Below are 12307 nucleotides of genomic sequence, written 5' to 3' on the forward strand. Positions count from 1 at the left end.
TCCCTCCTGGGGAGTGTTTCTTGCTACAGTCTATTTGGGGATCTCGGGTTAAACTATTCCCATGGGCTTCCCTCCTACAGGGTGCAGAGAATGTTAGATGCTGGCCATCCTGTAAGATGAGTCACCAGGACCAGTCACCCTCACGCTTGGGAGGGGTCCCTCTATGACTCAGGGTTCCAGCAGCTGACACATTCCAAATTAGAGGAAGGTTGCTTTCTGGCCTTTGTTTTCAAGCTCTGCTAAAACCCAGTGGGGAGATGCCTTTAGAATGGTGCCCCCAAATAATGAATTGATATTTGATATGAGTTATGTGGCTTTTGGTATCAGCCTGACGTTCCCTTAGATGCTGGTTCTTCTGATGGTTTATTGTTTATTGGGGAACACGTCTTGATTAAGAAGTTTTGGAACACTGAGCAGCCTCAGTGAATATGCTTTCTGCCTGACCCATTTGGCATGATTCATAATGAAACGATAAAACATGTAAAAACAGGGACGCAGCAAACTCGACACACACAGCAAACGAAGAAGGGAAAGGACTTGATTAGAACTTAAGTATGGAAACGGCAATACAGGAGTAGAAGGTCTCCTTAAATTTCATGCTTGCTCCCTGGCTCACCCAGTTCCTGTATGCGTCTCTCGAGAAGAAAGGTGAGTCATTGAAGGCAGTGGTGAGCAGTCCCTTGAATACAGGCTGTTCTGGAACATTCTGCTGTGCAAGAAAGGCCCTGCAGGCGGAATGGGAGATCCTGGCAGAGACAGTGTTTTGTGCCAAGGCTCTGGGGCAGGAAGCTTGGGCTAAGTTTGAAGGACAGATTAAGGGCATTTGTGACAAAAGTTAAGAATAACTCCAGTGAGGGCATGTACACACGCACAGCAGGAAGGGTAACACGTCATCAAAAACGTGCGATGCTTTTGTCCTAATACTGACGACGGGCTTTTGCAAACAACCTGATGTTTGCGATAACGCTAAACATTGGAACATTCACAGGGCAGCGTCTGCCAGATTCATTTCAGCAATCCATGAACTTCTGAACTTCTTGCTTTCAGAACCAAATTAGGAGGTTCTGGTCCCCGAGATCAACATGGTTTTTAAAGCTTTGGAGACTCTGAGTACCAGAGGTTCTGTGAAAGCGATAAACAGCAAATATAAATAAGCCGGAATATCATTTTGTATTTCGGTCTTTTGTATTGTGTGAATGGTTCATTGCGGGAAGATGTCATTCTTTTCCTAACATCACCTTGGTGTTTTCCAACAGATATCTATCCAAGGCCAAAGCCAATGCCACGTCCCCAGCCTGGCAGCTCTGACAACAGTGGAGGTGAGTCCTGAGTATTGAGACGCCTTCCGGAAGCGTTGGGAGGGATGCAACGGACCATCTTGGAATTCTGTCCTGGGACGGTGAAATACGAGTTGGCGTTTGAAATATGCAGAGGTTCTTTAACAAGGAGTTCACCTGCTGTTACCAATCCCTCTGTTGATAGAGGATGCATTTTGTTTGGTTTGGTTTAGGGCTGAAAAAATGCAATGCGCCCCAAAGGCATCTCACGTCACTATGGAGGAAGGGGATTCTCTTTGTCCTTGGTTGCTCTGTTTTCGGTGTTCCGTTGAGTTTTGCTTCCCTTGTCAAGAGCCGTTTGGGGCCACGTTGCCTGAGTTCCCGCCATAGATCGAGTGACGTGTTGGGAATCCAGGCACCTGGGGGAGGACCACTCGGGAAGGGATGCTGGCTCGTGGTGGTGGGAGAATCGCAAGAATTCCAGGGCTTGGGCAGACACGTGTGCCGACAGATGGGTGCTGGGGAAAGGTCAGCTCTACGGGTATCCTCATTTCCAGCTGGTTTGGCAATGGGGACTTCCCCTGTTTCCGATTCTCTTGAGATATATTATTCGAACGTTGAATTCCTAGGGTGCAAAACACCGTTGCTTATGCCCAACCAGACAATCTTCAGAGAGATCCAAGCATCATTTCTTCCCTGCAGGTTTCAGCTTCGGGGGGCATCTCTGTCTCCGAGACCTGACCTCTAGATCGTAAACTGTGATCCCTTCTCTGTATCCCTTTGCCCTGCAGCAGGAGATCATGTTATACTTTGTAACATGCAATGCCATGCAATTGTGGTTCATTTATTTCCTTGAGTTAGAATGAAAAGCACACACACACACACACACACACACGCAGGGATTTTTGCCTTTCCTCCACCGATGCATCCCCAGAGCCAGAAGCCAGGCATGGCACACAGTAGGTCCTGTAAAGATCAGTTGCATGAGCAATGCCTTAGCTAATTTCAGCGACGGAGGGCTCACCCCTAAACGCCTTCATCAGGACACATACCCTCCACTGTGTTGTTGGCTTGAAAGGTCTAACGGCCCCGCCTCCAAAAGTCTGTGCTCTTTGATTGACAGCGCCCAGCAAGATGTTCCTAAGGGGTTCTCACAAAGCTGTTCTCTCCTCCAAGATGTTTCAGGAGACACCCTTTTATTATTATTATTATTATTATTATTATTATTATTATTATTATTAATTATTATTGGCCACACGTCATGTGGGATCTCATTTCCCCCACCAGGGATCGAACCTGTGTCCCCTGGAAGAGCAGAGTCTTGACCACTGGATCACCAGGGAAGTCCTGAGACACGCCTTTAAGGGAACTAGATCCCTTGAGCTCTCCAGAGGCTTCATCTGATCTTGTTGAACACGCTGCCCTGTCTTTTGCTTCACACCTGTGCTGGGTGGCAGGACACACAAGGGACACCCCTTCCTTGGGGTTCCCCACGGCTCTGGGAAGGCTTCGGCGAGGGGGTTATCCTTGCTGAGAGAAGGCAGAAGGACTCCTGCCTGCCTTCTGCATCTGACACTTTTCATAACCCCCAGCAGCACGATTTATACCCTGGAGGGAGGGCTGTGTCTCCGCGTGGGTTTCTTGGAGACGGACCGAGTCACTTCTGCAGGGAGCAGACAGGGAGAGAAAGAGCCATCAGGGGTCTCACACATCATGAGACAATCCCCTTGGATCTCATGGTGGCCCCAAGTAGCAGGGCCTTCAACAAGCTTCCGGAGGCCAGAGGGGCATTTGACCTCCGAGCAGGAAGGAAAGGAGATCTGGGGACGTCAGGCTTGCAAAGCGGGGATGGTGGGTTACGGTGGTGCCAGCTTTTGCTGGGTGGACCCTCAGGGCAAAAGGACCGTCTTCTCTCACGAGTGCATATTTGGGGGCCATCGCTTTGGCTTCTGGAGAGGAAACGCATAGATTTCATGCATCCAGCAGCACGTACAGCCCCAAATGCTCCCACCCCGCCGGCCCCAGCCCGGGGTCGAGGGGCTTCCCCTGTTTTCCTTTCCGTCCGCATCTTGCAACTTTGCACTTGGCTGTGGGCATCTGGAGATTATTAGCAAATGGCACAGCTCAGACCTGAGGGCTGGGATCCCCCTGTGTCTGCAGGATATGGGTGGATGGAGTGAGGTAGGGGGCGGGAGGCAAGGGGCCCAGGGCTGCAGCTTGTGACCCGCAGGAGCTCGCAGAATGCACAGCTTCCTGTCTGGCACGGCCATCGTCCGTCTTGGGTTCTGCTGTCTCCTGACACCCCCACGGCACCTGGATCCCCCATAGGTCGGCTTATACCCAGCAGCCAGGCTCGCCCCAAACCCCTGAGGTTTATTCTGATTCCGAAACACAGACCTGTCTCTGTGACCCGACCGCAGTGGGCAGCCCAGGCTGTGATCGCCATGCCCGTCCCCAGACTTCACCTAGAAGCATCCCCAGAAAAGGGTCTGAACGGTTGCTGCTTAGAAGAGCTTTAGAAACGGCAGTGACTAAACCCACAGATGAGCTTTGCCGACGCTTTGCATGTTACATTTGATTCTATTTTGACAAAGTTAAAAAATCTGCTCAGGACAGGAGCAAGTTCAGTGAGAAGGAGGCCAGGAATATTCTGGAGGACCACAGGGATAGTGTCTGGGTTTCTCCAATGGGCAACCTCGCGGTCTGTCCCATGTGTGTTTTCCAAAACCACCCCAGTGATTAATTCGATTTTGGTGTCATCTACCTGGAGTCAGCCTTAGACCCCGCAGGTTAAGAGCTCGGTCCTACAGGACTGTCCCCACTGCAGACAACAGTCCCAAGTCCCAGCTCGTCACCTGTGACTCTGACCCACTGGCTATAGATCGGAGATTCCCATGACCCCGCCTCGGGTTCGGTTACTTTGTTAAAATAGCTCACAGAACTCAGAGAAATACTTAACGTTTCTGACTGACATTTGCCAGTTTATTATAAGTGTTGACAAAAAATTAATCGATCGATCTCAGAAAGACATGGAAAATTTTATTCGAGCCAGATTTGAGGATTATAACCCAGGTAGAGCATCTCAGAAAAGTCTGAGAACTGTTCCGCCCCGTTTAGAAGTCAAGGCCCACTTCTATAAGTTTTTTGAGACAGAGGGCTGGCCATCACAGCATGTACTAGTGACAGTTTACACAACCCAGGTCTAAGCGTCACTGTGGTCCCTTACAAGATGGAGAAGGAAGGTTACCTTGTTAGGAGTCGTCTTGTGGATGCTGGGAGAACGCTGCTGTTTATGGCTGAGCAGATATTCCTGCTGACGGGGGAGGTCCGACCAATGCCTAAGGCAGGTACACCATGCACAGCGGGGCGGGCGGGGGGCAAGGGAGGAGGCCAAAGGGAAGAGAAAATTTCTTATGTTTAAATTTTTCTCGTCCTGCCATAGAACCTGATTTTTATTTCACATAAAGTATATGATAAACGACTCAGATGAACAGCCGGATGAAGAGACACAGGGCGAGGGGGTCGCAAGTGTAGGAGCTTCTGGAGTTGGGGTGCATTGCCTTCCACCGTGTAGATAAATTCACTCATTCAGAAGCTCTCCAAACCCTGTCTCCTGGGTTTTTACGGAGGCTCTGTCCTGTGAACCTGACTGATGAACTCCTCGGCCACCGCACGGGGGTGAAGCTGGAAGTCCCAACCCTCCAATCACTGGTTGGTTGCCCGGGCGACCAGCATCCTCCAGGGCTTTCCAAAAGTCACCTCATTAACATAAACTCAGGTGTGGTTTGAAGGGACTTGTTCTGAATAACAAAAGACACCTTTATCTCTTTTGTCACTTCACAAAAGACCCCTTTATCATTCCTATCATTTAGGAAATTCCAAGGGGCTCTGTGTTTGGATTAGGGAGGAAAACCAAATATGTACATTTCTGATTAAAATCTCAGTGTGGCTGTCTGCATCCTCTTTGTAAATCTTGCTTGAGGCTAGGGGGGGTGGAAGTAGCAGGTTGGGGTCCCCGGAGAAGGGCCTGCAGGCGGGAGTTTGCTGTCGTCTGTAGCTACCACCCCACTCTTCCCGAGGCAGGCCTGGACGGGGAGGCCGCGGGGCGGGGAGAGGGGACAGAGCCTGGAGCCGGGCCCCACGCTCCCGGCTGGGACATCAAGGCCCTCCTGGGACTGGGGCAAGCCCCGGGGGGTCCGCCGTGCGAGCTGTGCAGCGGGGCCACAGTAGGCTGCCCAGGTGGGCGCGAGGGACAGGATAGCGTCCCCGGCAGGTTTGTAGCAGGCCCCCCGGACGGGCTCCTTCTGAGGACGGCAGCTTAGCTTGCGCTGAGGACTTGGAAAGCATTTCCTTGAGCGCTTGCTATGGGCCGAGCCTGGTTCTGGGCACCAAACGGACTGTGCCAGCCACGCAGCAAGGGGGGCGGGGGAGCGAATGGACGGTACGGAAGCAGGGGCCCCATCCAGGGGGAGGCAGACCTGGGGGGTCCGAGGAAAGAAGAGCCGCGCCTCCTCCCCCGACAGGCAGTGTAAGGGGGGGTGGTCTAAGCTCTGCAGTCGGAGGGGGTCTGTCTCAGCGGCGGCCCTTCCCAGGCTGCCGGGCCCCGCACACCGCCCGCAGGCAGGAACCCCGGCCGCCAGGAGCTCTGGCGTTTGGCCCCAGTGCCCGCCGTGCCCCCCTCACGCTCACAGGCCTGGGTGTGCAGAGAGCTCCCCGGAGGGCGGGCTGCGAGGGCCCTGCGCTCTGTCCACAGGGTCCCTGAGCGACAGGGACCTAGACGCCGGCCGCCACCCGCCCAGGCCTGGGCCGTCCGCAGGTACGCGCTGGCTTCTGTGATCTGTGACCCCCCCGTGGAAGGTGGCGCGCGGGCCCTCCCCTCCAACCCCGCATCGCGGCGGGTCCCTGCGTCTGTCCGCTCCGGGGCCTTGCGAGGTGGACCAAACTGGCCACGGCACAGGTGCCCTTCAGAAGCGGGGATCGTCTCCATATGAACATGTGTGTGTGTGTGTGTACATGTGCCTATGTATGTACATTCCTTTACACACGTGCTTACGTACGTGCCTCCGTATGCGTGTGTCTGCCGTCCTATCTTTACACAGATGCTGTGTCTATACGTGCCTTTATAGATGCATGTCTCTCTCTATGTATCTCTCCTAAAATGTATTTTTGCTGTGATACAATCGACACATAACATTTTGTACGTGTAAGGGGTACAGTGTGATGATGTGATGCACTCATACATGGCGGTGTGGTCACCACTGTCGCCTCAGCTACCACCTCTGGCCTGTTACTTAACTACCGTTTCTTTTATTTGTGACGGGAACAAAGATCTAGTCTCCTCTCTACATCTTTATAGTTGTGTATATATACCTTTCCACATACATCCTTATATAAGCATGTATATGTATATTTATGTGTGTGTTTATATATATACACACATAGATATCTCTCTCTCTCTCTCTCTCTATATATATATATATAGGTATCTTGATATATATGTACCTTTATATATGTGTATATACCTATGTATATATGTACCTTTATATGTTTACACACATATACATCCTTATAGATACATACCTTTATGTGTATGTGTATGTTTCTATACATATCTTTATATTTATATACTTGTACCTGCATACACACTTCCTGTATGTTTGTGTTTATATATTAATACGTGTTTTTATACACTTTTATAAAATTTAAAAAACACGAGAAAAATTTTATGAAATTATGTTTGTATATACCTTTTTTTATGTATGTATATGTGTGTGTATAGCTTCATATGTGTACGTATGTATGTATCTTTATATATGTATAGATACATCTTTATATGTGTACATATATCTTTATATATGTATATATTTATGAGTGTGTATAAATACCTTCATATGTGTACATATCTATATCTTTATATATGTATACATCTTTATATGTTTATATGCCTTTCTATATATGCATATAAACTTCTCTCTGTATGTGTGTATGTATAGAACATTATATATGAATATATCTATATTGTGTATAGATACCTTTACACATACGTATATGTATATATGAAACTTTGAGTGTAAGGTTTTCTCTATAATTGAAGTGTGAGCGGCCGCATAGACTCTTTCCCGTATCAGTGAACGTGCAGGCCGTATGCACATTACAGGAGAGAGATGCACGCAGTGCCAGGCTCCGGAGGGTGACCTACGGGGCTTTGGTTTCCCAGCAGGCGAAGCTTCTCGTGTCTTTCATGCTGTGATTTTCTTTGAGAAGAGTTCAGAGACTTGTCCCTGACACTTTCCCAGGGGCGTATTCCTCTTCTGGACAAGCACGTTGCATCCAGCCATCTTTTCCGTGGTGTTTAAAGGCCATCAAGGAATAGCTTTGTCTTCAAGGTTATTACAGTAACAATCGGGGAAAATTAAAAGTGCCCAGTCTCTACTAAAGAACGTTTACGATCAGGATTGTCCGCCCGATCTTCCTTCTCACTGAGGCGATTCTGTACCTGGGTCCCTGCAGGAGGGGGACAAGCCTGCATTAATTCGGAGCCCTGGTTGGGGGGAGGGCATGTGTGTGCTCTGAAGGCACAGAACTTTCTAAAGGGCTCTGTGCGGCGTGGGCTTTCCCACCCAGGAGACCTGACTTTGGCAGGCGGTGCGGGGCCTCCTGTGGTCATCCCCTGGTGGCCCCTGCTTTGCCATCACGCGGGGCTGTCTTTGGGGTGAGTCTTGGGCCCGGCTTTGGTGCCATGGCCAACATCCCAGGTGGATACCTGTTGGAACCCAAACTCCACGTCCAGAATGTTCCTCAAATCCATCTTCTCTCCTGCAGGAGGCGGTGGCAGCTACCCCCCCAGTCATGACGGCCACGGAAGCACGCACGGTACGTCCAGCACCAGGGTCCGCGTGGGTGGTGAGGCAGGGCTGGCGTTTCCGGGGCTCCCGTGCCTTCCTCCTGGGGTCTTGGGTGCTGGAAGCCTCTGTGCTGGCGTTGATCCTCTGAGCCCTTTCTGCTGACCCTCTGCTGGGCCTCGTCCTGCCCTCCAGGTGCTGCCCCACGCACCTTTGTCCAGGTAAAAAGACACAGAACAACAGGCCACAAGCATCGTCAGGGCCAGAACAGCCAATGAATTGGAGAGTCTTTCTGGGGACACCAAGAAAGAAAGGAACGTTCCACAGGAGCGATAAACGGGGTTCTTGTCTACATCAGCTTTTCTCAAAGTGGCGGGTGGATCTTGGAATCTTCAGATGGTCTCTGGTTCTGTAAGGGAAGACTGGGGGCAAGATGTCACAGCTGGGAAAACAAAATGCTTTGGATTCACGTTTCTAAATTGACATAGAATTGACCTAAAACACTCTATTAGTTTCAGGTGTACAACATAGTAATTCGATATTTGTATCTATTGCGAAATGATCACCACAATATGTCTGGTTAACATGCATTACCAGAGCTCCAATTTTGTTTCTTGTGATGAGAACTTTTAAGATCTGCTGTCTTAGCAACTTTCAAATATGCAACATGATATTTTTTTTTTTAATTAATTAATTTATTTATTTGTTTTCGGCTGCATTGGGTCTTTGTTGCTGCGCGCGGGCTTTCTCTAGTTGCGGCGAGAGGGGGCTACTCTTCATTGTGGTGCGCGGGCTTCTCACTGCGGTGGCTTCTCTTGTTGCTGAGCACAGGCTCTAGGTGCACGGGCTTCAGTACTTGTGGCACGTAGGCTCAGTAGTTGTGGCTCGCGGGCTCTAGAGCGCAGGCTCGGTAGTTGTGGCGCACGGGCTTAGCTGCTCTGCGGCATGTGGGATCTTCCCGGACCAGGGCTTGAACCCATGTCCCCTGCATTGGCAGGCAGATTCTTAACCACTGCGCCACCAGGGAAGTCCCACAGTACGATATTATTAACTGTAGTCACGATGCTTGGCATTACATCCTCAGGACTTAATTATTTTATAACTGGAAGTTTGTACCTTCTGACCACCTTCACCCTCAAATCAATCTATAGATTGATTGAAAGCATCATTGTTTTCTGTGTTTGCCATGTGTGAAGGGTTTTGAACATCTTCAATGAGTTGACCAACTATCTTTTGGGTTGAAACTCCTATTTGTTTCACAAATAGAGGCCACAGCGGAAGTTGGGGGGCTGCCAGGCTGATTTCCACATCAGGCTCTTGGAAAGTCCACCTGCTTCTGTGCATGTCTGCACCCCTGTTCTCTGGCTCCCAGCTGGGTGAGGCTGTGAACCACCTCTGAGCTTAGCACCAGGGCTTGGGTCATTCAGGGCAGGAAGTCACTCAGCTTCTCCCTGCAGGTGGCAACACGTATTTGGGGTGACCTTTCCTTGTGAAGAATGCAGAAGGGCCGGCGCTGACCTTGTGCAGCGGGGAAGGGTTTGCCCAATGACGGGGTCCCTTCCTCGAAAAGTGGAGAAAACATTTTACTCATCAGCCCTTTTTAAGGGCTGGCTTTCAATGGCCGGTTTCTCTAATACCCACCGTATGAGTGAGCCCCGTCGGCCAGAGCCAAATACCCCAGACAGAGCAGCTTAAACAGCAGACGTGTATCTCTCCCCGTCCTGGAGGCTGGAGTCTGAGATCCAGGTGTCTGCAGGGCTGGTCTTCCCGAGGCCTCTCTCCTGGGCGTGTAGTCGGCCCTCTCCTCCCTGTGTCCTCACGTGGTCGTCCCTCTGTGTGTGTCTGTGTCCTGATCTCCTCTTCTTATAAGGACACCAGTCCTGTGGGATCAGAACCCACCCTAATGACCTCATTTTACTTTCATCCCCTCCTTAAAGACCCCCATCTCCAAATCCAGCCGCATCCTGAGGTTTTCGGGATCAAGACGTCAACGTATTAATTTTACGGGGACACAATTCAGGCCATCACAGCTTGTGTCCACTTGGAAGAGGCCTTTATTAAATGACCTCTCAATATTTAAATCGTACCCACATAGACTATTTCGCTTCAAAATGAACCACCTTCGCACCCAGCATTTTGTTTTCATCTCAAATCTGTCTTTAAAAGTTGCTCTCCGGGGACTTCCCTGGCGGTCCAGCGGTTAGGACTCCGCGCTCCCAGTACAGGGGGCGGAGGTTCAATCCCTGCTCGGGGAGCTAAGATCCTGCAAGTGGTCAAAAAAGAAAATGCTGTCCGGACACAAGAAGGTGTAGAGAAATCTCTTTTATTTCTTACTAGCTGAGGTGACTTTGTTGTCTGTGTTTCTGTGGGAGGCGCTTCCCTGGCCTCGGGGGCTGCGGTTTTCCCTGCTTGGCCCGGGAAGCGGGTTCGGACCTGCTGTTAGCAGACCCGCTGGATTTGCAGGGCGAGCCCAGCCCTGTCGCTGTGTGCTCAGGGGATGCCCTGGGGTGACCGTGTCCCTTCCATTGGCTTGGGGAGAAGCAGGTGGGGTCTTTGCGGGATGTCACAGCCTCTGCTTCAGGATCTTGGCTTTCTCCTCGGCTCTTCCTTTGGAGATGTCGCCGGCATTTCCTTCCTCTTCACATGGCCTTTCTGTCCTGCAGGAGGAGGGCGCTACAGACCCAGCGACCATGGGAGTAATTATGGTAAAGGAGTTCTTCCTTAAAAGCTGCATGAGGAGAAATTCTCCTTCTGGAGAACTAAACCCCATGTGGGCGCCGCTGGGCAGCGTGTCCTATGGGGTCCTGCATGGAAGCTCCCTGACCACCTGGCTTGCTAATCTGTGCCCTCACCGGTCACCGAACCTGCGGAGGGCTTTGCCTGGGCTGCACATTGAAATCCTTTCAAGAATCGGAGGCCTGCTTACACGTGTTACTGTGTTTGCACGTGTGTGTATGCACATGTGCGTGCCCGTGCATGCATGCATGTGCATGTGCATGTGCACGTGGCTGGTTGCGCACATGGGTGCCTGTGTTTATACATGTGGACATATGTTCCCATGTGCACGTGCGCGCCTGTGTGTTGTGTCCATGCATGCATGCGTGTTCACTATGTGCAGGTACATAAGGGTGGATGTGTGCATGTGTATATGTGAGTGTGGCTCTGTGTGTTCACGTGTACACATGTGGACGTGTACCATGCACATCTGTGTGGAGACATGCATATATGTGTGTGCCCATGTCCACATGGGCACAATGCATGTGACGCCTGCGTGCATGGCTGCATGTGTGTATGTGTGTGTTGGGTGCCTATGTGTGTATGGGTGTGTGCGTGTGTGCACATATATACACGTGGACAGGTGCTTATGTGTCACACGTGTGTGCATCCGTATGTGCGCTTGTGTGTCGCACGTGTGCATCTGTGAGTATGTGCGCTCGTGTGTCACACGTGTGTGCATCTGTGAGTATGTGCCCTCGTGTGTCGCACGTGTGTGCATCCGTGAGTGTGTGCGCTCGTGTGTCCCACGTGTGTGCATCCGTGAGTATGTGCGCTCGTGTGTCACACGTGTGTGCATCCGTATGTGCGCTCGTGTGTCCCACGTGTGTGCGTCCGCGAGTATGTGCGCTCGTGTGTCACACGCGTGTGCATCCGCGAGTACGTGCGCTCGTGTGTGCATGTGTCTATTGGGGGATGTGCTGCATGTGTGTGCACATATGTGTGGTATTCCCTGAGCCATGCGGTGAGAACCACGCCCCCTCCACCTCCATTGGTCCCGCTGCCCCCTTAGCTGTAACGCCTGCATCTCCCCTTCCTAGCTGTCTGTCCCCACCTGCCCGCCGGGAGGTCAGCTCCGTGAGAGCAGAGGTTTGGTCTGCTCCGCTCGTGGCCACGTCCCTACCATCTTCATGGCGCTGGCAGCAGAAGGCAGCCTGACCAGCTCTTCCGAATAAATGAATGACCGTGTGCTTGTCCCCTTCCAGGTGGAGATGGCTATCCCTCGCACGGCAACCCACAAGGTAACACACAGGGGCGGGGCGCCCCACCTTTCCCGGGAGCGAGCTCTCCACGTCACTGTGGGATGAGGTGGGGTAGACGTGTAATTATTTCAGCCTGAGGGTGTTCAGGGAGCACCTACGGTTCCCACGCTCGTCTGGAAGCTCCTGAACACACATGTCTGTCCTTCAGGGA

General features: G+C 51.3%; 1 protein-coding gene across 20 annotated transcripts in view; it reads left to right on the forward strand.

The window, feature by feature from the left end:
* The window catches only part of LOC309652453 (glycoprotein Xg-like), a 40489-nt gene that overhangs the window by 21045 nt on the left and 7137 nt on the right, over window positions 1-12307 (forward strand). For 11 of the 20 annotated variants that reach the window (XR_014258706.1, XM_082446267.1, XM_082446265.1 and 8 more), the window contains exons 5-8: window positions 1257-1319; window positions 8100-8150; window positions 10783-10824; window positions 12100-12135. Coding sequence is in view for 19 of the 20 variants with exons in the window: in XM_082446267.1 (XP_082302393.1) it covers window positions 1257-1319; window positions 8100-8150; window positions 10783-10824; window positions 12100-12135 (192 nt within the window). In the remaining variant the exon portion in view is untranslated. Of the gene's footprint in view, window positions 1-186; window positions 649-1256; window positions 1320-8099; window positions 8151-10782; window positions 10825-12099; window positions 12136-12307 lie in introns of those variants that run through there. The other 9 variants (XM_082446266.1, XM_082446276.1, XM_082446261.1 and 6 more) reach the window with 2 other exon arrangements.

The sequence above is a fragment of the Balaenoptera physalus genome, assembly GCF_965194825.1.
Source record: "Balaenoptera physalus genome assembly, chromosome: X".
Taxonomy (NCBI): domain Eukaryota; kingdom Metazoa; phylum Chordata; class Mammalia; order Artiodactyla; family Balaenopteridae; genus Balaenoptera; species Balaenoptera physalus.